Below are 26274 nucleotides of genomic sequence, written 5' to 3' on the forward strand. Positions count from 1 at the left end.
CAGGCTTCTTACCACAGACAGCCCAGGAAATGGGACATTGCCAGTAGTCTCTCTGCATAAGCAGTGGGAGAGTGAGAGTATAGGACCTAAGCTGCAGTGAGGACCCCTGCCTTGGCAGAGAAATGGCTGCCGAGCTGGGACCAGCACCACCTGTGGGTATCGTGTTGCAAGCACCCATGCAGCCCCTAGTGCATACTGATGAGCAGGACACAGCAGGTCCTAAGCCTGAGGCAGGAGCTAGTAAGTCAGGGAAAGTCCCTTGGGTTGTCCAGGCCAGGACTGGCAGAAGGTTCCTCAGAAGCCAGCACCAGAAAAGATCAAGCGGGAGCCACAGGATGAGTTAGTCCAGTACTGGGAGGTACAGTGGCAGGAGGGGCTGCAGCCCCAGTGTCCCCCTACTGAAGTCAGATGACCCAGGGTTGTTGTACATGACACCAGGGGACACCCTCCCCAGCCTAGAGACATGGCACAAGCACAAGCACTTTTGTGGCATCCACTACCAGGGAACCAAGGGGCTGTGGGAGGTTTGCGTCTGCCTGCAGGAACTGTGCCTGGAGCCCCAGAACTGCAGGAAAGAGCAGAGCCAGAAGCTGCTGCTGCTGCTGGGGCAGTACCTGGCCATCCTGCCCCAGGGGATGAAAGCTGGGTGCGAGGAAGTTGTGTGGAGATGTGTGCCAAGGCAGTGGCCCTGGCCAAAGAGTTTCACCCTCCCCACAGCCCACCACTATGAACCCACAGCCTCTCCCCCCACTCCGCTGGCAGGCAGCCAGAGGATGAGAAGCTCCAGGGTAGAGCATTTCACCATGATCATCTTTGATGCTGCCAGCTCTATCTCCACATATCTGGGGAAAGTTCCCTCCCACCTCCATCTCTGCCAGTTTCCAGCTTCCCAGTGATGTGTTTGTCTTGTGCCTAAATTGCAGTGTGCAGGAAGTTCAAGGAGATGCCCTTGAATAAGATGATGCCCATTGAGGAAACCTTGAATCCTGGCTGCAGACCTGTCCTGCAAAGACCCCCGAGTGAGTTTCCTTATATCTCCAAAGAGGAATCCTTGCCTCACTGGGAGTTAGGTAATGTACCTGATACAGGGCAGGGGCCTGGGTACTAAGTGGCGCTGATCTTAGTGCCTACATGGCTTTTCAGCACCTGGAGTGAGGGGGTTGGTTAAATCTCACTGCTCATTTGTGGAGTGATGAGGTGGTCTCCCTCATGTGATGAGGTCTCAATCAATCTCTGTCACTGGGCATCTATGATGTGATGGCAGCAGCCATGGGAAAGATCCTTTTGTCTTGGCTAGGCATTGATTTTTACTATAGTAGCACTACAAAGGTCAATTCCCACTCATCCTTCTTTCATGCCTGCCATTAGCCCTCTGCACCCAAGAATAGACTGGTGCAGGTGTCAGGGAAATTGATTTTCTTAGCAACTTTTGGTTGGTTCTGGTACAGTTAACTCCAGACCTCTGTCCTGCTGCAGATTCCCCTAATGCAGAGGAGACATGGGACTCCTCAGGCTCATTCCCTAGGCCTAGACTCAGAAACAGGTAAGGAGTGGCGATTCTGCTCTTTCTAGCAGCAGGAGGCACTGCCCATCAGTGGAAAACTCTTCTCTGTGATGTTTTGTTGGGAGTTAATGCTCTAAAAGACTGTTTCCTCCTATTCTCCTGGCATTCCCCCCACCTTGAAGGTGATGGTTATGGTCTTTCCCCTTCCTCTCCCCTGAAATATGGTTCTTGATGCAGCATCAGGGTCTACCATGTTGTCTCCTTCAATCTGGGCACGTTCTGACATAGTGCTGGGCTCTCTACTCTGGGCAGGCACAATGTCATTGGGGCTCATCCCCAGCTTCATGGCCAGGAAGGTCTATTAGCAAAAGCTGTGGGACTTTTGACACTTCCTTCTCCCTCCTCTCCCACATGCCGAGGTTTGTGGCACCTGTAGACACACAACAGCATAGGAGAATAGCAGTGCCTTTCCCATGGATTCTCTTCTTCCAGTGGGTACAGGGACCCTGAGCCAAGCTGATGAGCAGCCTCCTGAAGAAGGGACAGCAAACATGAAGCTGCTGAAGGTGTCCCCACAAGGATCAGGGGAGAGGGTCTGAGACTTGAGCTAGGCCAACTGCAGAAGAGGCAGGGCAGGCCCCTAAAGCAGAAAAAGAATATGGCAGTGAGGAAGATACTAGCTCCGGTGAGAGAGTCCCCAGAGCAGAGCCAGGGGTGCAGGGAAGAATTGAAGTAGCTGAGAGACTTGAAGATCCACAAGAGGAAGGTCTGCCAGAAAGGGGCTGAATCCACTGATTCTGGAAGCAATACCTCAGATACCTTTAAGGGATTCTCAAATGGGGAATTTTAAGACTGGAAGTTCCAAGAAAGAGGCTGTCTGGGAACTCTGTGCTTACATGCTCTCCAGGCACCTTGAGAGCTGGCTGGATTGTCAGACTAAGTGGGTAGTAATCAATGGCTTAATGTCTAGTTGGCAGCCAGTACCAAGTGGAGTGCCCCAGGGGTCAGTCCTGGGGTTGGTTTTGTTCAATATCTTCATTAACAATCTGGAAGATGGGATGGATTACACTGTCAGCAAGTTTGCAGATGACACCAAGCTGAGGGGTGTAGTAGATGCACTGGAGGGTAGGGCTAGGATTCAGAGTGACTTAGACAAACTGAAGGATTGTGCCAAAAGAAATCTTAAGAGGCTCACCAAGGACAAGTGCAACATCTTGCACTTAGGACAGAAGGATCCCATGCACTGCTATAGTGTGGGGACTGACTGGCTAAGCAGCAGCTCTGCAGAAAAGGACCTGGGGTTTGCAGTGTACAGTAAGATGGAGAGAAGTCAGCAGTGTGCCCTTGTCAAGAAAGCTAATTAATAGTGTACTGGGCTGCATTAGTAGGAGTGTTGCATTAGGGGTATACCATGTGTTGCTAAAGCTATGAATCCCACAGCCAATAGGGTATGCAGCTGTGACGTTGCATGGGGTGCTGCCTTGGCTGTAAGTCCCATCAGCTGAGGGACTTGCAGCTGAGGGAACTTGCTACTTGCTGGTGCAGAGATAGCCCAGATTTCGATTTTGGGCTCCCCCTGCGTTGGCAGTAAGGGGCTCATCTACATGTTGCCCTCCATGATGTAGCAACATACTGCGTTGCTGTACAGCACAGTATGGTGATGTAGTAGTGATCATGTGGATTTTTCATGCAATCACCAGCTATGTTGCCATAGCAGTACACTCCCCAGTTATAGCACACTGCTATGGCAACATAGCAGCAAAATCTACCCATGCACTGCATGCACGGTGCAGTAACAGCCTGTGCTGCACTGTGCTTTAGTACATCCAAAAGGAAGTACTAAAGCACGGCATCGTAGCACCGTTGCCATACGGCGATGTGTATATGCACCCAAAGTGTCATTGGATCTGATGCTGGATTGGCTCATTGGATGCTACCAAAATTAGATTGGACTGATCTCATTCAATCTTCTTTAATCTTAATAACCTTCTAGAGATTTTAAGGAAGTCACAACACTGTCATTTTTTAATGAGTTATTCACTATTGCTTAAGTTGTAAGCTATAAAACGCACTTAATTCCTTGAATAATAAAATGAAAATTAGCAATAACTCTTTCAGAGGCAGATAAAAAAATCAAGGACCCAGTTTAGCAAGTACCTTAGTTCAGTGAAGCATGATAAAAGTCCAGGTTTTTTACATGATGCAGTGCTGGACAGAGTGATTAGTTCAAGCTCTGGAATGCATTACTTCAGGTGCATGATAAACATATTAGCAATCCTGCCTTCTTCAGCAGGGCTAATAAACCCAGGCAAAGAATTGAACCAATTCTGATCTTCTAGAAATAATGTGAATTCCTCCAAATGTTACTTTGGATAGATTAAAGTAAGTTTAGCGCTAAAAGGTTCTGCTCTGACACAGGCCTAGGTAATGCTATTCTCTGTGTTGGTCTCCCCAGGCTAGTGGTATCAGAGTAGGGAAGTGGTTTTACCTCAGTAAACAGCTTTTGTCAGGTTCTGGCATTCACATTTAAAAAAAAAAATGTTGACAAAAAGGAGATTTTCAGAAACAAGTCACAAAATACCAGAGCAAGGCTGGAAAAATTGCTTTATAGTGAGGACTGACAGACGGTGTGTTTTGTAATCAAAGAGAAAATGTAGAGGTGATTTAATTATGGTGAACAATTACCTTTATGGAAAGAAAATATTGGTTCTCTAATCCAGCAGAGAAAACTTTGATATGAAGCAATAGCTGCAAGCTGAAGCCAGACAAATGGAGCTACAAATAAGGACAAATTTCTTAATCCAAAGGGTGATCTGGTCCAGGGAAAAATGGCCAGGGGGAAATGGTGTATTCACCTCTTAATGTCTCCTGATCATGATTTGACAAACCCATGGATAATGCACTTGACCTGTGTTTCAAGTCATGGTGACCCTGCAGCTCCGCACTACTCAATATACTCTTGCTACCCACCACAAAGGATCCTTGAGCTAATTAGCCCTCCCCTCTCATGACTGGAACTGGGTGCTTTTGTCATTAGCCCAGGATCCTCCAAAAATATATGAAGATGAGGTGAAAGGCAGCCTGGTCCTGCTCTACCTCATGGAGGGTGGAGCTACACTAATCATACATGACAGCCTGAGAAAGGGGGCAACAGAGGGATTCTTGGGTGAACTGTCTGGGACCCCATTTGGTGAGGTGTTTGAAATCTGTGTTGCTACATTCAACTAACTGACATCTAGGAGACAGAAATATAGTTTCATAGATTCATAGATGTTAGGGTTGGAAGGGACCTCAATAGATCATCAAGTCCGACCCCCTGCATAAGCAGGAAAGAGTGCTGGGTCTAGATGACGCCAGCTAGATACTCGTCTAACCTCCTCTTGAAGACCCCCAGGGTAGGGGAGAGCACCACCTCCCTTGGGAGCCCGTTCCAGACCTTGGCCACTCGAACTGTGAAGAAGTTCTTCCTAATTTCCAGTCTAAATCTGCTCTCTGCTAGCTTGTGGCCATTGTTTCTTGTAACCCCCGGGGGCACCTTGGTGAATAAATCCTCACCAATTCCCTTCTGTGCCCCCGTGATGAACTTATAGGCAGCCACAAGGTCGCCTCTCAACCTTCTCTTACGGAGGCTGAAAAGGTCCAGTTTCTCTAGTCTCTCCTTGTAGGGCTTGGTCTGCAGGCCCTTGACCATACGAGTTGCCCTTCTCTGTACCCTCTCCAGGTTATCCGCATCCTTCTTGAAGTGTGGTGCCCAGAATTGCACGCAGTACTCCAACTGCGGTCTGACCAACGCCCTATAGAGGGGAAGTATCACCTCCCTGGACCTATTTGTCATGCATCTGCTGATGCACGATAAAGTGCCATTGGCTTTTCTGATGGCTTCGTCACGCTGCCGGCTCATGTTCATCTTGGAGTCCACTAGGACTCCAAGATCCCTTTCCACCTCTGTGCCACCCAGCAGGTCATTCCCTAGGCTGTAGGTGTGCTGGACATTTTTCCTCCCTAGGTGCAGCACTTTGCATTTCCCCTTGTTGAACTGCATCCTGTTGTTTTCTGCCCACTTGTGCAACCTATCCAGGTCTGCCTGCAGCTGTTCCCTGCCCTCCGGCATGTCCACTTCTCCCCATAGCTTTGTGTCATCTGCAAACTTGGACAGAGTACATTTCACTCCCTCGTCCAAGTCGCTGATGAAGACATTAAAGAGTATCGGTCCAAGGACCGAACCCTGCGGGACCCCACTGCCCACACCCTTCCAGGTCGAGACCGACCCATCTACAACGACTCTTTGGGTGCGACCCTCTAGCCAATTCGCCACCCACCGGACTGTGCAGTCATCCACATCACAGCCTCTTAACTTGTTCACCAGTATGGGGTGGGATACCGTATCAAAGGCCTTCCTGAAGTCTAAGTATACGACATCCACCCCTCCTCCTGTGTCCAGGCGTTTCGTAACCTGGTCATAGAAAGAGACTAGGTTGGTCAGGCACGATCTGCCCGCCACGAACCCGTGCTGGTTTCCCCTCAGCATAATTTGCCCTGCCGGGCTCTCACAAATGTGAGCCTTGATAATTTTTTCAAAGACTTTACCAAGGATGGAGGTGAGACTGACCGGCCTATAGTTGCCCGGGTCCTCCTTCCTCCCCTTTTTGAAAATGGGGACCATGTTAGCCCTTTTCCAGTCCTCCGGGACTTGGCCCGTGTGCCACGAGCGTTCGAATATTCCCGCCAGTGGCTCTGCAATGATGTCGGCCAGTGCCTTCAGCACCCTCGGATGGAGCCCATCCGGGCCTGCCGACTTAAAGGCATCCAGTTCTTCCAAGTGACTCTGCACCACCTCAGGATCTACTTATGGAAGTCTGGCGCCTTGCTGCTGCCTCTCTACAACCCCAGTGAGAGACTTGTCGTGCCCCTCACTTAGGAACACTGAGGCAAAGAACTCGTTGAGGAGTTCAGCCTTGTCCCCCCTGTCTGTCACCAATTGTTTCTGCCCATTTAGCAGCGGTCCTATTCCTCCCTGGGCCTTCCTTTTACTCCCAATATATCTAAAAAACAATTTCTTGTTGTCCTTTACTTGGGTTGCCATCCTCAGCTCCATGGTAGCTTTGGCCCGCCTAACTGCCTCCCTACAAGCACGAGCAGAGGAGGTATATTCATCTTTAGTGATCTCACCCTGTTTCCACTTTTTATGTGCTCCCCTTTTGGCCCTTAGGCTGCCCTGGATTTCTCTGGTCAGCCATGGAAGCCTCCTGGCCCCTTTCCCTCTTTTGCCTCGCTCGGGGATCGTCTTGCTTTGTGCCCGAAGGATCGTTTCCTTAAGGCACAGCCACCCTTCTTGGGCTCCCATCCCATCAAAACTCCTACTCTGCAGTGCTTCCTTGACTAATTGCCTGAGTGCATTGAGATCAGCTTTCCTAAAGTTTAGCACTTTCACCCTACTAGTTACCTTACCCACTCGCCGTCTTATGTTGAATTCTATTATAAGGTGATCACTGTCTCCCAAATGGCTACCGATCTGGAGGTCCCCTATCATGTCATCTCCCGTTGCCAATACCAGATCCAGTATGGCATTCCCCCTAGTGGGACCATGTGCCTCCTGCGTGAGGTGGAGGTCTTGTACACAGGTTAGAAACCTGCGTGAGTGGTGGGATTTTGCCGTCTGTGTCTCCCAGCAGATGCCCGGGTAGTTTAGGTCCCCCATGACTACCGCCTCTTTAGCTTTTATGGTCTCCATGAGCTGCCTCAGGAGCCCTGCATCTATTTCTTCCCCTTGATGTGGGGGTCTGTAGCAGACCCCTACCACCAAATCCCTTTCTCCTTGCCCCCCATGTAGCCTAACCCACAATCCTTCTACTTCCTCAACCTCGGATTCTGTCTTGATGAGGGTTGATGTATATTGCTCACTGACATAAAGTGCAACCCCCCCCCCCCCTTTCTTCCCCGACCTGTCCTTTCTATACAATCTATAGCCCTCAATATGTACCGCCCAGTCATGGGATGAATCCCACCAGGTCTCTGTTAGCCCCACTAAGTCATAGGTGTTTAGTGCAAGCAGGAGCGCTAGTTCATCCTGCTTGTTCCCCATGCTCCTAGCATTAGTATATAGGCACTTGAGCCCTGCGACTGGTGCCTTTGCTGCCCCCCCGCTCCGAGTCCCAAGGGGCCCATTGTTCCTTACCTTCTTGTTTCTTACCTGTTCTGTAGTGCTGGCCTCCCCATGGCTTTCAGGTTCCCAATGTTCTCCTTCTTCAGGCTGGGCTGTCCTTGTTTATTTTATATTGATGCGGAAATGCCTATTTTTCCTACCCTATTTGAACATGCCAGAAGGTAAAGGATCTGCAGCTGAAGGAAATACATTCTGTTTCCAAAAATCAAATCCTGTGTTTGCCTCCATAGGAGACATTTATGTTTGGCTTCAGTGGTCCTCAGTTACTTCGTTCCACTGGTGCCTATTTTGCCAAAAGGGCTTTAGAAGTACTTAAGGAGATCTGGGAGGTGAACAGTTATATACATTTGAAAAAATCCTAAAGCTTCCAATGGGATTGTTTGTTTCAACAGGGATAGAATTAAAGATCACCACTAGACAAAACAAAGCCTTGCCTATCCCTACAGAGCCAATATGCTAGTACTTGGAGTCTCACCTGATAGATAGGGTCTTAGCTTCAATTTCTTGAACTGTTAGGCCAGGGATTTCAGCCTCAATGTCCCTCACAATAGGTCTGCACTTGAACCACCAAGATATGGGTAAATCTGAAATGGGTAAGGGCACAACTGTCTCTCTAGCTCTTCACACAATACAGATGAAGCCCTTGGGTCAGTCCCAATGCAGAATGGAAGGAAAACACTGACATCTCAGACACTGGCATACAGGTAAAACATTTCTGACCCAGTTCTACGTAAAATCTCATATCCCCTGAACCATTCCATATGGAGAGAAACATTTGGAGGAATTAATGTAACTTTAGTGATGAGTAACTTCAGTTTTACACTGATGCAGGGCTGAAGAATGCTGTAGATCAGGATCTGGGTGGGGAAAGGCACAGTATATTTCTTTGCCTTGCCGGGCTCATATACAACCTGCTGAAGATGTATAAAAAGGAGATGAGGGTAAGGAGTTCATGCCCAATTTCTTAACCATGACACTGCTTATCTACTGGAATAGGAGAAGCAATAGATTCTTCATCTTTTGATTGCTCCAGATTAATAGCAGGTCTGTGTGGAGGATATGCTTTATCCAAACACAGGTTATACTCTAGTAAAACACACAAGTTCCTTTGTTCAGCACAGGGCTCACTGAGTGAAAGTTTATGACCAGTTGTCAGGCTAACTTATTCAAGGATTACATATGGGCTCACATTCTGGACATGTCTACACATGAATTTATGCATGCCTAAACTTAATGCACCTTAGCCTAAGGTGCATTAAGGCGATTTAGGCACACATCTACATGTGCACTTCTTAAGGTGTCTTAATGCAGCTCACTTAATGCAGCGAACGGGTTTGCAGCCTGTCTTGGGCAGCACCGTGGACAGCCCCTTCCTTGCATGCACAGCTGCCCTGGGGCCCGTGGGCAGAGCAAGTGCTGTGCTGGGAAAGCAGCCTGGGGCAGTGTGATAAAGAAGTATATTCCTGACTGGGGAGTGCAAAGAAAGGCATGGGATGTGCCCAGGGGCCACCAAGAAGAAGAAGAGGTGGGTGTTGTTCTCAAAGGCACAGACACTAAAGCTGAAGTGGTGGTCCCAGCAGCAGCAGCAGTCCCTATCAGTGTGCCGATTGATTAGGCACTAAGCAGAGGGGGCAGGAGGATCAAGGGCTCCTGTCAGAGCACAAGGGAAAGTCCCCCTGCAACTCCCTGTAGGGGAAGGGGGCAGTGCAGTGCAGGCAGGGCCTTTGCTAGTGGCTCCCCTGCACCTCACCCTCAGGGTGGGTTTGCTGGCTGGGCCATGCAGCCCAGCAGGGGCAGGATGCCTTATTGCCTTCCCAGGATTCAGGCACCCTTAGAAGCCCATGCTGGGGGTCCTACCTAGGATAGCAGGTAGGCTGAGACTGTGTCTTCCCCCAGCACCTGGCATGGCTTTCCCTGCTCCACCCATCTCCATTCTGGGCAAGTGCTCAGCTCCCTGCTGAACACTGCCTATGGGAGAGGTGCCATGAACTCCTGGGGCTCTGTTCAGCTCAGCCCAGGTAGGCTGGGTGCATTGCAGGTGGGGGTTCAGCCTTGGATCAGGTGGGTCAAGGAGATAGCCGAGCCCCTGCCCACATTGTGCCCAGCCTGCCTGGGCTCACGTGAGCAGAGCCCCCAGAAGTGCATGGGCAGTGTCTGGCAGGGAAGCCAGGTGCTTGCCCAGGATGGAGATGGGTGGAGCAGGGAAAGCTGGGCTGGGTGCTGGGCAGATGCCATCCCAGCCTGCCTGCTGCCCTGGGAGGGTTGATTAACAGGTGTTTGTCAGTACTAGCTTCTAAACTGGAGCCAGTTGTAAACTCCAGTTTGGGGACTGAGACCAACAATCAGCTGATCATGGATCCCATATCTGCACTGCACTGAAGTCTTGAATTTTTATTATCTCCAGGGAACAATCCAATAATAGCTAAACATGTTACTTATGATCCGGAGATTCTCCTCTGATGGAAAGTCTTAAGTCGGCTATGTTCCCCTGCGTGCAAATCTGCTGGAAATTAAATGAAAGTAAGCAGTGAAGGTCCCTCCATATTTTAGGCAAATAGCCTAGTAGTTAAAGCCCTAGTTGAGGGAAAAAGGGTTCTAGGCAAGGGATGGGCAAAATATAGCCCATATATATATATATATATATATATATATATCCGGCCCACCAATTGATTATATCTAGCCTTGTGGCTGCCCCCGCAGCATTCCACATGGGGCTGAGCCCTGTCTACTCATACCTGAGGCAGCTTACACCATGTTCCCACACTCCCCCCAGCAGCCACCACTGGCCACAGCCAGTGCACACAGCTTTCTGGGAGGGCTGCTTCCAGTGCAACTGCAGCTGCCCAGGTATTGCTTGGTTACCCCTATCTCCAGTGGCTCCTCCTCTTCCTCCTGTCCCTGCTTCACAACTCTGGGCAGCAGGCAGTGCAGGGAAGCAATGGCAGCCATGGAGACACGTGCTGGCCATGACACACCCAGCCAGGCCAGGGAGAAGCTGCAGTCAGGTGGCTCCTGCACCAGCACATGGGGCTCCAGTCCCAGCTCCTAGTCTCCTTCCACCCGCTCAACTGTCCACAGGTGACTGCTTATTGCACGGGGTGGCCAGGGTCAGTAGAAACAGGCTCGGGATTAGGGCAGGAGCTGCCAGCTGCAGCTTCTCCTGCCTGGCTGGGCATCTGCTGGGTTCTGGCAGCAGCATTACTAGGGAGGCCTAGGGTGAGAAGAGCAGCCATAGTTATTACTGCTTTTTAGCAGCTGTGATCAAATCATAGCCTGCTTCATTCACTGGAAGGGGATGGGGCAGACTGTCAGTGATTGGGCTCCCCTAGGGTGAGTGAGAACCCAAGGAACAACTCCTTATTGCCCCCTGGCAGGAGAACTTGCCTTTGAGGTGAATTTGTAGCTCTCTAACCAGGGGACCGGAACACCAATATGCCCCCAGAGTGCTATATTTTTGTCATGCTACAAACTGCTGAGGCTTTGTAGCATTAGATATGAATGACTCTTTATATGCTAAGGGATCTGCCATCACGCCTCAGATCACTCTCACCTGTGCTACTGCTCATTATTCCCCATTCATAGATTCGTAGATGTTAGGGTTGGAAGGGACCTCAACAGATCATTGAGTCCGACCCCTTGCCTAGGCAGGAAAGAGTGCTGCAGTCACATGACCCGAGCCAGATGCCTATCCAGCCCTCTCTTAAAGACCCTGCAAGTTAGGGGAGAGCACCACCTTCCTTGGAAGCTCATTCCAAATTTTGGCCACCCTTACCGTGAAGAAGCTTTTCCAGATATCTAGCCTTAATCTGCTCTCTGTCAGTTCGTGCACATTGTTCCTTGTTACCCCAAGAGGTGCCCTGGTGAACAGAGCATCTCCAATCCTTTGCTGCGTCCCCCTAATGAATTTGTAGGCAGCCACAAGATCACCTTTCAGCCTTCTCTTGTGGAGGCTGAAGAGATCCAGGTCCTTCAGTCTCTCCTCGTAGGGCTTGTCCTGTAAGCCCCCAACCATACAAGCGGCCCTCCTCTGGACTCTCTCGAGTCTATCAACATCCTTCTTGAAGTACGGGGCCCAAAACTGGATGCAGTACTCCAACTGTGGTCTGAGCAATGGTGCCAAAAGGGGAAGTATCACCTCCTTGGATCTATTTGTCATGCATCTGCTGATGTACGATAAAGTGTGGTTAGCTTTGCTGATGATTTCATCACACTGAGCACTCATGTTCATCTTGGAGTCCACTATGACTCCAAGATCCCTTTCTGCTTTTGTGCTGCTGAGAGGGTCACTGCCTAGCCAGTAGGTGTGCTGGATATTTTTGCACCCTAGGTGCAGCACTCTGCACTTGTTCTTGTTGTACTGCATCCTGTTGTGGACTGCCCACTTTTCCAACCTGACCAGGTCTGCCTGCAGTTGTTCCCTACCCTCCAGAATGTGCACTTCATTCTTTTTGTGTGCTTTTATTCTTATTACCCTAGAGGTTGCAACTTATATTTGTCTTTTTTCAATTCTATTTTGTTGTCTGTAGCCAAGATCTCCAATTTATCAAAATCCTCTGAACTTGCAATACTGCCCAAAAGTGTTTGCAATCTCCAAACAGCTTTGTCACCTGCAGATTTAATCAATAAATGCTTTATTCTTGCACACAAACAATTAATAAAAAAGTTACTTGGGATCAGACCTGGAACAGAAACCAGTGGAACCTCACTTGAAACCTCCCACCATCAGATATTTATCCATTTATCACTATAAATTCTTTATGATTATTCAACAGACTGTAGTGCTACCTAGCCCGCTTTGTTCCAGTTTACTTATGAGAAACCTCTGTGGCCCAGCATCAAAAGCCTTCCTACAAATACAAGTCTATAAGGTCCTCTGCATTTCCCTCATCCACCAAACCAGTTATTCTGTCCAAGCAGGAAATCAAATTGGTTTGGCATGATTTGGTCTTTAGAAATTCTTGTTGACTGCTACAGTTTGCCCTATCCCCTCCTCTGGGTGTTTACAAATCTGATGTTTTTATAATTTATCCTAAGAAGTTCCTTGGCTCTGAAGGAGCTGAAAAGATCACCACATGGTTTTCAGTGAGCTCTGACCAACAATATTATTCTTACCGTAGTTGTCTCCAGATAGTAAATAACTGTTTACATCCAAGTTTTTCTTAATTACTTCTAAAATCTCTGAGGCAGGCTCAGACCCAGGGGAAGCAGCTGGGGACCATATCCCAGGATGTGACTGAAACCAAATATAAATCTCCATATAAAGCACCTGTCTTTGGAAGCAGAGTTTGTTTCCTTGGGCTGCAGGTAGGTCACCTGGTTGTATGTTCAAGTAGGATAGGAAACCCCCCCAGGTATTTTTATATCAATTAATTGTAGTTCTGGCTCCAAGTTTTCATCTAGTGGGGCCCATAAAGTTTTGTTTCTTTTCTTTTTTTTCTATTAAAAAACCCCAAAAAACTAAACCTGAAGTATCAAGAATAGCTAGATATCTTTGTGCTTCAGAGCTAGGGGTCTTCTGTGGGTAGCCTTATTCAGTAACCATATATGTCCCTCGTTGGAAATGCAGGGTCATCTTGGAAGGCAAGGCCCTGATGTTGTCCAAACTGAAACTATGTCCCTCAAGTAGTGTCTGTGTGCCACAGGCTTCTTTCTATGCAGGGCATCTTGCTTGATCAGGACTTAGGATTGAAGAGGAGGAAGGCATGATAGCATAGGTAAGATGATCTAGGTTCGTGCTGGGTGGGCAGGAGGTTATTGAATTAGTCAGATGTTTGATGCCTAGTTAGAATCCTTTAGCTAAACTGATGGTTGCTGTTTGCATGAAGTTTGTCATTTGGTCTGACTGACCCATGTCCACTTGTGTAAATTAATGGTGAGGCCTAGGGCTGAGTCTCTGCAACTGGATGTTTTTAATGCATTGCATGAGACCAGAGCTGTGCCCTTAAAAGTCTGTGAAGATGGGTTCTTCTTTCCGAAGAATCTTTTTGGCAAGGGTGTTGGACAGGGTTTGTCCTGATAAACACTTAAACTCAATTGTCCCTGATCCTTTGGCAGACAAGGTTCCTTGGGTGAATTTGATATCTTTTATTAGACCAACCCAAATGGTTGGAGAATAGTTATTAAGCAAGCTTTCGGGTTCAAAAACCCTTCGTCAGGCTAAGGAAGCTTCAGCAGTTGGTGTGTGCTCTTCCTGGATGGAATGAAAAGTAAAGAAGCCAGGGGCTGGGCTGAGGAGTCAGTTGCCAGGCAGATTGTAATGTATCAAAAATCCAATGTCTATGTTTAGTCCATGATCTCTGGTATCCAGCAGGTTGATGAAATGGAGCTCATAGGCTTGTCTCTGGGAAGTGTTGTGTAAGTTTCCCTTAAGGATCAGGACTGAGAGATTGGAGAGAGAGTGGCCCTCCTGTGAGAAATGTGCCCCCACTGGTAATTGGGTGTTTCTGTCTTTGATGGATTTCCGGTGTGCATTCATTCTGGTGCGCAGTTGTTGTCTGGTCTCTCCTACATATCTTCCATCAGGGCATTTGGTGCATTGGTGCCCTGATGGAAGATATGTAGGAGAGACCAAACAACATCTGCGCACCAGAATGAACGCACACCGGAAATCCTTCAAAGACAGAAAAACTCAATTACCGGTGGGGGCACATTTCTCACAGGAGGGCCACTCTCTCTCCAATCTCTCAGTCCTGATCCTTAAGGGAAACTTACACAACACTTCCCAGAGACGAGCCTATGAGCTCCATTTCATCAACCTGCTGGATACCAGAGATCATGGACTAAACATAGACATTGGATTTTTGATACATTACAATCTGCCTGGCAACTGACTCCCCAGCCCAGCCCCTGGCTTCTTTACTTTTCATTCCATCCAGGAAGAGCACACACCAACTGCTGAAGCTTCCTTAGCCTGACGAAGGGTTTTTGAACCCGAAAGCTTGCTTAATAACTATTCTCCAACCATTTGGGTTGGTCTAATAAAAGATATCAAATTCACCCAAGGAACCTTGTCTGCCTATGTCCTTAGACCAACACGGCTACAACCCAAACCCCTGATCCTTTGGCCTTTTATTAGCAATGTATATTTCATAAAGAATATTTATGTTCTATAATAGCAATTCCCTGTTTTTAGATACTAGTTATAATAAGAGACTACTCTTTGGGATTTGCTCCATTAACTAAGGTTCTGATTGATACAACCAGACATGACTTCCTGTGAGAGGCAAGTTTTGCTGTTTTCCCTCACAAAAGTATCCTGTTGAATATAAACTTTGTTAACCCTACAGAAGTCTTTCTAAACATCATAATGATATTCCATAGAAAAGTTGTGTTCCTGATGTGCAGTTCTGAAGGGTAGGTTTTAAGTTCTTTACTAATCACACTGTCACTTTCTGCCCTAAAGTACCAGCACAGAAGTAAATGAACACTCAGTTCAAAAAAGTCCAGCTATTCCTTGCATGAAAGTATGGCTCCTGGATTGGTTCTTTTATTTGTGTTTGTTTCCCAAACTTTGCAACCTTTGTCACAGATAAGAATAAACACAGTGAAGTCATATATAGCATTCCTAGCAAACTTTGACTGTGCTTTGTTACTGAAATGTGTTTGTGTTTTCTTGTTTTGTTCACAAGGAATTGTAAAACTACATTCTTGAGACTTTAGGATATTTTTCTGAGGAGAATATCAGTATTCAACTTCTTATGTCCCATTTTGAAAAGAGACTTCAGTTGTAAGTATTTGAGGGTATGTCTAGCTGGCACAATGTGCTGTCTTGTAGAGGTACCTGTCACAGTACCTGTAGAATTAGAATGATACAATTTCATGTGCTTGGTTTTCTGTGTGGGCCTCTTTAAGAGTAGTGTAGCCTCTGGTTATCCTGGTTTCAGATACCTCTTCATGGTGTAGTACTATATTGAAATGCTGTATTAGGGCAGCATTTCTCAACCCATGGGTCGCAATCCAAAAGTGGGTAACAAGAATATATGACAGGGTTGCAAACAAACTTTAAAAATGGATCAACGAACTTGAAAAATGGATTCTCCTTTAAAGGAAAAAAAATGTGGGAAACCATGGCTTTTCTCTTGCAGGCTGGCAGAGTTCCAGGCTATGAGGGGCTGCTTGCCCCCTCTCTCCCACACACACTGGGGGGCTTGGACCTGGGGTGGGGGGTGGCATTTGGTCGGGACTGGCCATCAATGTTTACAAATGGGTCCTGGTACAAAAAAATTTGAGAACCCTAAACAACTGGATTAGGGATAGACAACCTTTTCCAGCTGTGGGTGGGAATGATCCCCTCCAAGGTCAGAGGTAGGTAAGTGGCTAAGTGCTCGGACCGTGCCACCACTGCCTTCCTGAGAACAAAGATAGATTTTATAAATATGCATTTTAAACAGCAGTGAATCCATCAATAAAATTAGTTAAAAGAAGGCAAAGATTATCTGTTTTTAAATTATTCAGTGAAGACTCCTGATTAAATCAAATTGACCAAATCCATTCTTATCTAATTTTAGTACAACCCAAGATCTTTTACTTCCTTTCTTCCTTTTACGAGCATTATGAACAGAGGAAATGAAAGTACTGTGCCTGAATTCTTCCTGCTAGGATTCTCCAACCTGAAAAAGCTCCAGCTGCTACTTTTCCCTATTTTCTTTCTTGCATATATTGTAATCCTTATCTCAAACATCAGCATCATGACAGCTATCACAGTGACTTGGAGCCTCCACACCCCCATGTACTTCTTCCTCTTTGCTCTATCCTTCTCAGAACTCTGTAGCACCTTTGTCATCATCCCAAAAACAGTGGTGAATCTGCTGGTGGAAAAGAAGACTATTTCTGTCATTGGATGTGCAACACAAATGTTTGGCGGGTTTGGTTTTGGAGCAATTAATTGTTTCTTGCTGACAGTCATGGCTTACGACCGCTATGTGGCCATATGTCACCCACTGCAGTACTCAGCCATGATGAACAGGAAGGTTTGCATTCAGCTGGTTACTATTTCCTGTGTAACTGGCTTCCTCATATCACTAACCATTAATTCTTTAGTATTCAGTTTGCCCCTTTGTGGGCCAAGGACAATTAGACATTTCTTCTGTGATGTTAAACCAGTTCTGAGGCTGGCATGTGGTGCCATATACCTTGCTGAGATTGTGGTTGTTTCTTTATGCGCTTTTGTTATAGTGGGAACATTCACAGTGATAATCATTTCCTACATCTACATCCTCTCTGCCATCCTTAAGATCCACTCTGTAGCAGGAAGGTGCAAAACTTTCTCCACATGTGCCTCCCACCTCACAGTGGTGGTAACACATTATGGTTGTGCATCTTTTGTGTATTTAAGACCTAAGTCATCCTCCTCCCTCAATGAAGACACTCTGATCTCTGTGGGTTATCTCCTGCTGACCCCTTGTTTGAACCCCATGATTTATAGCCTGAGGAATAAGGAAGTAAAATTTGCTCTAAAGAAATTAGTGCTCAATTCATTGTGTTTTTTTAAAAAAAGGTGAAGGGTGGCCATCTGTGAAATTTTCTGTAAATTCTTGAGCTCTGATTAATATTAAAAATGAATAGGCTGGCAGCATCACTCATCAGCAGGGATCCTGGTTTTCCGTTTCCCACAGAAAAACAGAGAAAACACGGATTTTCCCTTTTAGAAGAGAAACCCATGGATTTCCCCCTTTTGCAAAGAGCTCTGCAGGATGGCTGAGTTCCAGCCTCCAGGAGCTGTTCACAAAAGGGGCGGGGAACCCCTCAACCCTGTCCCGGAGGGGAAGGGAGTGGGGAAAGGCAGGGCCCAACACTCACACTTACTGGAGGCTGCTTCAGGCTCACTCTTCTTGCTGGAGGTAAGTGGGGCTTGGAGGTTGCAGGGGAGGGCTGGGGGGGAAGCTGGCTAGGGGCTTCGGGAGCAGGGAGGTTTGCAGCCAGCCCGGCACTCCAGCCAGGAGGGGGTTTGAAGCCTCCCTGCTCCCTGCTAGAGTGCTCAGCTGGCTGGAAACTTCCCCACTCTCTCAGCCCCCAGCCAGCTTGGGCACTCCACCCCCGGGCACTCTGGCTGGGAGGTGGGGTTTGCAGCTGGCCGAGGACTTTGGCTGGGAGCAGGCAGGCTGCAAACCCACTCCTGGCCAGAGTGCCCAGCCAGCTGCAAACTCTGGGTCACAAACACTGTACTCCCTGCCCTGCTGCCCACCCCCAGGCTCTCCAGAGTGCAGTGTGTGCGACTGGCCCAGCAGGGCCCAGCAGGGCCATGCATGAAAGCTGCCTGCCGCTGCCCTGGCCATACTTCCTCTGTAGTGCACATCCACCCTGCCCCTCCCCACCCCCAGATCTGGGGGGTGCAGGTCCCCCCTGCCCCCTCAGGAGTGCATGCTGCCACTGGGAGCTGGCCTTGCCTCAGCCTGCAGCAGGCAGGCAGCAGTGGGGGAGCCAGCTCATGCTCCTGCTGCAGCAGCCACTGCCTTCCATTGGGGGCAGGGGGCTGCTGAACTGGGTCCCTGGCCCCATAGCCCTGGCAGCTGGGGGCCCCCTCCAGCAGGGCTGGGGGGCAGGGGCTGTGGGTGGGGGACAAGAGGCACAAGCAGGGCTGGGGGCCTGTGGGTGGGGGAGTGAGGGACACCAGCAGGGCTGTGGGGGGCACTTAATTTTAACCACAGATTTTGGGATTTTTATCAGAGAATTTGCAATTTTTTACCAAAGTATTTGTGATTTTTTTAATCACAGAAAACCAGGATTCCTGCTCATCAGACAGAGCATTAATCTGGGTCTGCCCAGCTCTGCTACTGGCTTGCTGCTTGTTCTTAGGGAAGTCTCCTTATCTTCCTGTGCCTCAATTTCCTGACCTGCAACTGGAGATTATGAAATTTGGCTCCATTATTACATTCTTTGTTATGTACCAATGAAAAGAAGAGAAAGACACAGTACGACTCCTATATATCATTAACACATCAGAGAAGGATTCTCTCTCTCTCAGAAAAATAATAAAAACACACTAAGAAATTAACGTGTTATATTTCCATGATCCTTGTAAAACACAAAACCAAATTGGTTGTTAAATCCAAAGAGTAGCAGTGATGGCATTAAAGCTTATATTTCCTGACTCTCAGTCCTGCACTCAGTCTATTAAACTCATTCAGTTCAATTAGCAGTTCCTTAAATATAAGAAAAATATATAAAATATATTGGAAAATATATAAAATATATTGTGGTAGTACTAGAAGGTATTTCAGCATGTTCAAGTCATGATTCCAAGAGATGTAACTACAAAGTTACTTAACATTACATCTCTTGGAATCATGACTTGAACATGCTGAAATACCTTCTAGTACTACCACAATTTATGTAAGTTCTATTCAGCTAAATTCTAAATACAGTAGCACCCAAATTTCCCATATCCAGGTGGTTTGCAACCCACTTAATTCACAGCATGTTGCTGTAAAAAGGATAATACATTCAGCTGTGTGTTGAGACTTTTACTTTGAAGGGTGAGGCTTCTCTAGCCAGCTGGAGCTCTTCAACACTCCTGTGATTCAGTAAAGCTCCAGATTACTTAACTTTTCACAGATGGCTCCAGACTTTATGGACATGTGTTTTAACCTGATTTTTAACTGACTGTCTGAAAATTTATGGATACTTGGCAACGCTATGGGGTGCGGAGTGTCAGAGAATGGAGAGGCTGGTAGTGGGAGATCACTTTTACCTGATATAGGGACTCAAAGTCCCCAGCTGCTGCAGTGATGTGGTCTCACCACCCTGAGCTGTTGTTGTTGCTGCAACAAAGGGGCAGCACCCTGTGCCTGTGGCTGCTGCTGCTTCTGAGGGTGCAGACTCACTGGGGGACTGCCATATAAGGGTCTCTGATGAGGAGGGGTGGGACTGCAATAGCACCAGCTAGCGGTCTGGCATGCCTGGTGCAAAGTGCCCACTCTCTACCATGGTTGGCAGGATGGAGTTGTGGAAAATGTGGGCATCATGGGCACTGCCAGCCCAGCCGGTGTTCATGTTGGTGAAGGTGCCACATTGGTCAATGATGGCCTTGAGTATGATGGAGTGAAAGCCCCACCAATTATAGTAGGGGTGGTTACTGTGGGTCAGGCAGGTGACAGGGATGTGGGTCCTGTCCAGGGTCCTGATGCACTGAGTGAAGCCCAGAGTGCAGAACTCTGCCACCGCCTCCACCCAGAGCACAGTGTGCCCCAGCACATCCTGGAGGGCACCCCAGACCTCCAGGATAGCCTTCCCAGCAGTTGTCTTGCCCATGCTGAAGAGGCAGCCAACATAGTGCAGACTGGTGGGTATGGCCATCTTGAGCAGGGCAATAGCTAGCTGTGTGTCCATGGGGAGGGGCCATCACATGGTAGTGCCCTGTTGCTCCAGATGCGGTCAGAGTTTGTTGAAGAGCTCCTGGAAGGTGTCCCAGGTCATGCGAAAGGACTCCAGCCACTGCTTTTCATCCCAGGTGTGCTGGGCAACATGCAGCCACCAGTCCTGGCTGGCCAAGCAGGCCCACAGGCGGTGGGGCTGGAACCCCAGGAGCTCATGAATGGGACCAGCGGCAGCATCCCTGCTGGGGTCTGGGCAGCAGCAGTGCAGTGGCGGGGGAACTGAGACACCGTGTGAGCCTGGGCAGGCCATTACACTGCATGGTGTGGGACAGGGCAACCAGGGCCAAGACTGACCCAGGCCAGTTGGCAGTCACTGCAGCAGTGAAGCAGGACAAGCGGTGTGTTGAGCAGGAGCCTTGTGTGCTGGATGTTGCTTCCGGGGCCTGGGGGTGGAGCAGCTATCATGCAGTGGGCACCTGATCTGGTGAGAGAGATGCAGAGCACTGTGCCAGCATGCTGCAGGCTGCTCTGGGTTGGAATGCAGCTGGCCAAGGAGTAGCCGGGGGGTGGAGGGGGGGGGCTTTTAAAGATGGCCCCCAGCTGCAGACAGCTATGGCCTGAGTCTCTAGCTCCCCCTGACTGTTGGAAGGGGCCGGTGCAGGCCTGGAGGGGGTGGGGAGCAGGCTAGTGCCAAGAGAAACAAATCTGCTCCCAAATTCATAGATTCATAGATGTTAGGGTCGGAAGGGACCTCAATAGATCATCGAGTCCGACCCCCTGCATAGGCAGGAAAGAGTGCTGGGCTCAGATGACCCCAGCCAGATGCCTATCCAACCTCCTCTTGAAGACTCCCAGGGTAGGGGAGAGCACCACCTCCCTTGGGAGCCCATTCCAGATTTTGGCCACTCTAACTGTGAAGAAGTTCTTCCTAATGTCCAGTCTAAATCTGCTCTCTGCTAGCTTATGGCCATTATTTTTTGTGACCCCCAGGGGCACCTTGGTGAGTAAAGCCTCACCAATTCCCTTCTGCGCTCCCATGATGAATTTATAGGCAGCCACAAGGTCGCCTCTCAACCTTCTCTTGCGGAGGCTGAAGAGGTCTAGATGCCCCAGTCTCCCCTTGTAGGGCTTGGCCTGCAAGCCCTTAACCATACGAGTGGCCCTTCTCTGGACCCTCTCCAGGTTATCCACATCCCTTTCAAAGTGTGGTACCCAAAATTGGACATAGTATTCCAACTGCGGTCTGACCAGTGCCCGATAGAGGGGAAATATCACCTCCTTGGTTCTGTTTGTCACGCATCTGCTGATGCATGATAAAGTGCCATTAGCTTTTCTGATTACTTTGTCACAGTGACGACTCATGTTCATCTTGGAGTCCACTAGGACTCCAAGATCCCTTTCCACTTCCGTGCTACTGAGCAGGTCATTTCCTAGGCAGTAGGTATGCTGGACATTTTTCCTCCCTAGGTGCAGCACTTTGCATTTCTCCTTGTTGAATTGCATTCTGTTGTTTTCTGCCCATTTGTACAACCTGTCCAGGTCTGCTTGTAGTTGTTCCCTGCCCTCCGGTGTGTCCACTTCTCCCCACAGTTTTGTATCATCTGCAAACTTGGACAGAGTACCCTTCACTGCCTCATCCAAGTCACTGATGAAGACATTGAAGAGTACCGGTCCAAGGACTGAGGCCTGCAGGACCCCACTGCCCACGCCCTTCCAGGTTGATACCGACCCATCCACTACAACTCTCTGGGTGCGACCCTCTAGCCAATTTGCCACCCACCAGACTGTGTAATCATCCAAGTCACAGCTTCTTAACTTGTTCACCAGTATGGGGTGGGATACCTTGTTGAAGGCCTTCCTGAAGTCTAAGTAAATGATGTCAACCCCTACTCCTGCATCCAGGTGTTTTGTAACCTGGTCATAAAAAGAGACTAGATTAGTCAGGCATGATCTACCTGCTATGAACCCGTGCTGATTTCCCCTCAGCATAATTTTTCCTGCTGGGCTCTCACATATATGAGCCTTAATAATCTTTTCAAAGACTTTGCCAAGGATGGCGGTGAGACTGTGTGAAAGTGTAGATGCCTGCCCAGGACACGTTTACTCTGCAGTAAATTACTGTGGAGTAAACCCATCTAGCAGTATTTGCGTGTGTAGATGTGCCCAGTGTTTCTTGACTCGTTCAACAGTGGAAGCTCTGTGTGAAACCCTGTAAATACTGTGTGAGCTATATGTTTCACCCATACTACCCAATAATACAAAGGTACATTTTCAAATACATATGTACCTCAATCCCTGTTCACCCAGAATTTTCTGCTGTTGAATGCTGTCATGGATTCCTCAGGGAGCACTTGCTTGAGACACCCAGGCTTATAAAGAGTCTTCAAGTGCCCCCCTGTAATCAGCCCAGGCCTAATATCTAGAGAAATGCGGCCTTTGGTTCCTTCAGCTCCAAGACCCAGACTTTTGGTCCCTGAACCACACTGTTTATCTGTGCCCTCCCCTCAAGAACTACCTTCTGACCTGGCTTCTCAAGTGGGCCGTTACCTCTTCAAAGGGATGGAGTGAACTAAAAATCATATGCAAGGAAGCAGACATAATTTCTTAAACAAAAATAACGTTATTGATGATCAAGAGTTTTTGAACCATGCAACCTAGGATAACTCTCCAGGAAGCCTCTGACAAACAAAGTCTTTTCAAGTCTCTCAGGGTCCTCTCATCCTGCCTTTCTCTCTCTCTCCACTTTGACTCTGGACATCTCTCCTTTTTTCAGAAGGGGCTCTCTGCACTGTCCTTCTTTCAAGTGCTTCCCTGACACCAGAATCAACTGGGAGTCTCTTCAGGTACTGACCTGGGGTCCACTTGGTGTGTCAGCATAGACAAATTAGCTCCTTGTTCCTTGATGGCCCATTACCCACTGTTAGAGCACTTAGGCAGATCTCCACATATCTGATGCAAAACACAATTAACCCCTACATTCCTCATGGACCAGCTAATCGAGAAAGGGAAGCATGCAACATTATTACAACATGAACACATTTAAACCAGAACTATTACAACAAAACCATAATCTGTCACCAAGATTTATTAGGAGATGGCAGCAGTCTGTGTCATTAATTTTCCTGAAGGATTCCCTCCATTGAAGAAGTAACCAGTGACATGAATATAGGTTAGAAGGAGATGTTCTGGCCAGCACAATGGCTGAAAGGGACCTTGGGGTTATGGTTGATCACAGGATGAATGTCAGCCTCCAGTGCAATGCTGTAGTCAACAGAGCTAATAGCATACTGGGATGCATTAGCCGATACATTGTGAGCAGGGCTAAGAAAGTGGTACTTCTTCTCTTCTCGGCACTAGTGAGACCCCAGCTGAATTACTGTGTCCTGTTCTGGCTGCTGCACTTCAAAAGAGACATGGAGAATCTTGAAAGGGTCCAGAAAAGGGACACAAGAATGATTAAGGGCCTGGAGGATAAACCTTATAAGGAAAGACTAAGGGATCTGGGACTGTTCAGCCCGGGGATGAGAAGACTGAGGGGGGGACTCTTGATCATTAAAGTTATTTTTGTTTAAGAAATACTGTCTGCTTCCCTGCATATGATTTTTAGTTCACTCCATCCCTTTGAAGACCCTGAGAGGCTTGGTGGACCTCTATAAGTATGTAAAGGGTGATTATCAGGAGCTGGGAAAAAAACTGTTCACTAGGGTGCCCCACAGGAGGACAAGGAACAATGGCCGTAAAAGGTTAGAGGATGGCTTCAGGTTGGATGTAAGGAAGAACTTCTTTACGGTAAGGGTGACCAGAATCTGGAACAGATTTCCCAAGGAGGTGGTGCAGTCCCCAACCTTGGACGTCTTCAAGAGGAGACTGGACAGACACCTTGCTGGGATCATTTGATCTCAGCAGTATTCATGCCCAGAGCAGGGGGGTTGGATTCAGTGATCTTTTGAGGATCCTTCCAGCCCTTAATTTCTATAATTATATGATTCTTTCTCTCTTTCCTGCCTCTTCACAGTCTAGCTTGACTTCTTTCTCTTGTGGTTTTTGCATGTTCAGAGTTTTGTGGGGTAGATCATATCTGTCCCACTCCATTTCCATGTTTTTTCAGGGGAACATAGGATTGCAGTTCCATGCAGCAGCATCAGAAGCTCTTTTGGCTACACAAGGACAGCTTTACATCCCTCAATCCCTTTGACTTCCCGGTAGGCACAGCAGGAAAAACTCCATTTGCTCTCTCTTCATGTAAACAAGTACCGGCTCTGAGGAATGCAGGTGTTGGTCCTTCAGGTAGCTTGTGGGGTTTCCTCATCTGACTTTTGGATACTTATGTGAATCCTTTTGGACAGGATGCCAAACAGTCTTGAGATACAAATAGCAGATATAACAACTGATAGAGAAATCCTTGTTTGGGAATGGGTAGAAAGGTTCGTGGAACATGTGGCCTGTGGTTCAAGAGACTTATAAGTTCAAGAAGTAGTATTTTTTAATATATAATCTTATGACTCTTAGCCATTTTTGTCACTTTGGAGATCCTCACTCCTCATTCTTGAGCGCTTGAAGGCAGCAGGAGTACATGAACACACAACAGTCCTTCACTGAGAATGGGAAGTCAGAATCATGGAAAGCCTGGTCAATTGTTTAAGTGTCCAACTGATGGCTGTAAAATATAGAGCTTTTTGTAGAAAATGTAGCTTTTACTTTCTCTGGATACAAAACACAGAGACATTAACAGGTCTCAGGAAAAGTATATAGAAAACTCACTCTACCTTTTAATTTTCATTTATTAATCCTGAACCCACCCCAGCATTTAAATTCACTGAGAAGAAAACCTTCTTTTTAGGGTTCTTTTGAAGGCCTCTTTTACCTCCTTGTTCCTCAGGCTGTAGATCATGGGGTTCACCATGGGGATTGCAAGAGTATAAAATACAGAGATGATTTTGTCCTGATCCATAGTGTATTTTGAATTGGCCCTTAAATACATGAAAGAGCCTGTTCCATAGAAGATGGTAACAGCTGTCAGGTGGGAGGCACAGGTGGAAAAGGCTTTGCACCTTCCCTGAGCAGAGCTGATCCTTAGGATAGCAACCAGAATGTATACGTAGGAGATGAGGATAATCAGGGTAGTTGACACTACAATCAAAGCACAGCAAGTAAAATGAACAATATCAGTAATATATGTGTCAGAACAGGACAGCTTTAGAAGTGGTGGTGTATCACAGAAGAAATGATTAATGACGGTGGAGCGGCAGAAGGACAAGCTGAATACTATTATAGTCTCAATTATTGCATGAAGGTAGCTCACTAGATGTGAGGCCAACACCAGTAGCATGCAGAACCATTTAGACATGATGACAGGGTAGAGCAATGGGTTGCAGATGGCTATGAATCAATCATATGCCATCACTGCCAACAGGCAGCATTCACAGGTCACAGCGATGCAGAACAAGAAGAACTGTACACAGCATCCAGTGAATGATATAGCTTTGCTTGTTGCAAGTAAGGTCATTAGCATTCTGGGAGCAATGATGGTGGAGATTCCAACATCCAAGAGAGCCAGGTTGCTGATAAAAAAGTACATGGGGGTATGAAGCTGGGAGTTGATCCTGATCAACATGATCATCCCAAAGTTTCCCAGTAGAATGACCATATAGATGAAGAGAAAGAACACAAAGAGGAATATCTCTAGCTTTGGGTTGCCTGTGAATCCCAACAAGAGGAACTCAGTTGCCTCAGTGTGATTCCCCTCTGTCATTTATCGCAACTACACTTGCCTTTGCAGATAAAGATAATTGCGCTGAAAGGAAAGGGAAATAAGAGGCGGGTGTCAATATTTTGGAATAACCTATTATTGATCCCTGAACAACCCATCTCATAAGACTAAACCTCATGCTTTCTGACACACAAAATGTTATGCACCCAAGCTACAGAGATGTATGTTTTACAGGGGAGAATCTAGAACAGGGAATCTGGAATGTTAGCAGACCTACCAAACATTCCCAAAGGAAAAGGTAACATCCAAAGGCCACAGACTGGACTGTATATGCTACTTCTGAGTTAAAAGGCAAGAGAGACATTTTTGTCCTCATCTAGGAAGAACAACTGTTTTTTCTAGGAGGTGTGCAATGTAACTGTCACTATTTTGCTTCCAATCCGGAGATGGGTTGTTCAGAGATAGCAAGTGTATTTGGGAGTACATGGGATCTGACACTGCTGGGGAATCTGATGATGGAATGAGGATTATACCTTGGGGTGGGGGCTTTGTGAAGAAGGTTAGTGTGGGTGGGAACATGAAG

The 26274-nt window shown here is 47.6% G+C and overlaps 1 protein-coding gene and 1 pseudogene across 1 annotated transcript; one reads left to right on the forward strand and one right to left on the reverse strand.

The window, feature by feature from the left end:
• Positions 1-14649: 14649 nt before the first annotated feature.
• LOC102563357 (olfactory receptor 10T2-like) lies at positions 14650-17460 on the forward strand. Its single transcript, XM_006267487.3, has one exon. The coding sequence runs from the start codon at positions 16220-16222 to the stop codon at positions 17165-17167; it is 948 nt and encodes a 315-aa protein (XP_006267549.1). The 5' UTR covers positions 14650-16219; the 3' UTR covers positions 17168-17460.
• A 7334-nt stretch (positions 17461-24794) lies between these two features.
• Positions 24795-25733, reverse strand: LOC106738844 (olfactory receptor 5AR1-like; annotated as a pseudogene).
• Between the last annotated feature and the right edge of the window lie 541 nt (positions 25734-26274).

This window comes from Alligator mississippiensis, chromosome 2, assembly GCF_030867095.1.
Source record: "Alligator mississippiensis isolate rAllMis1 chromosome 2, rAllMis1, whole genome shotgun sequence".
NCBI classification, from domain to species: domain Eukaryota; kingdom Metazoa; phylum Chordata; order Crocodylia; family Alligatoridae; genus Alligator; species Alligator mississippiensis.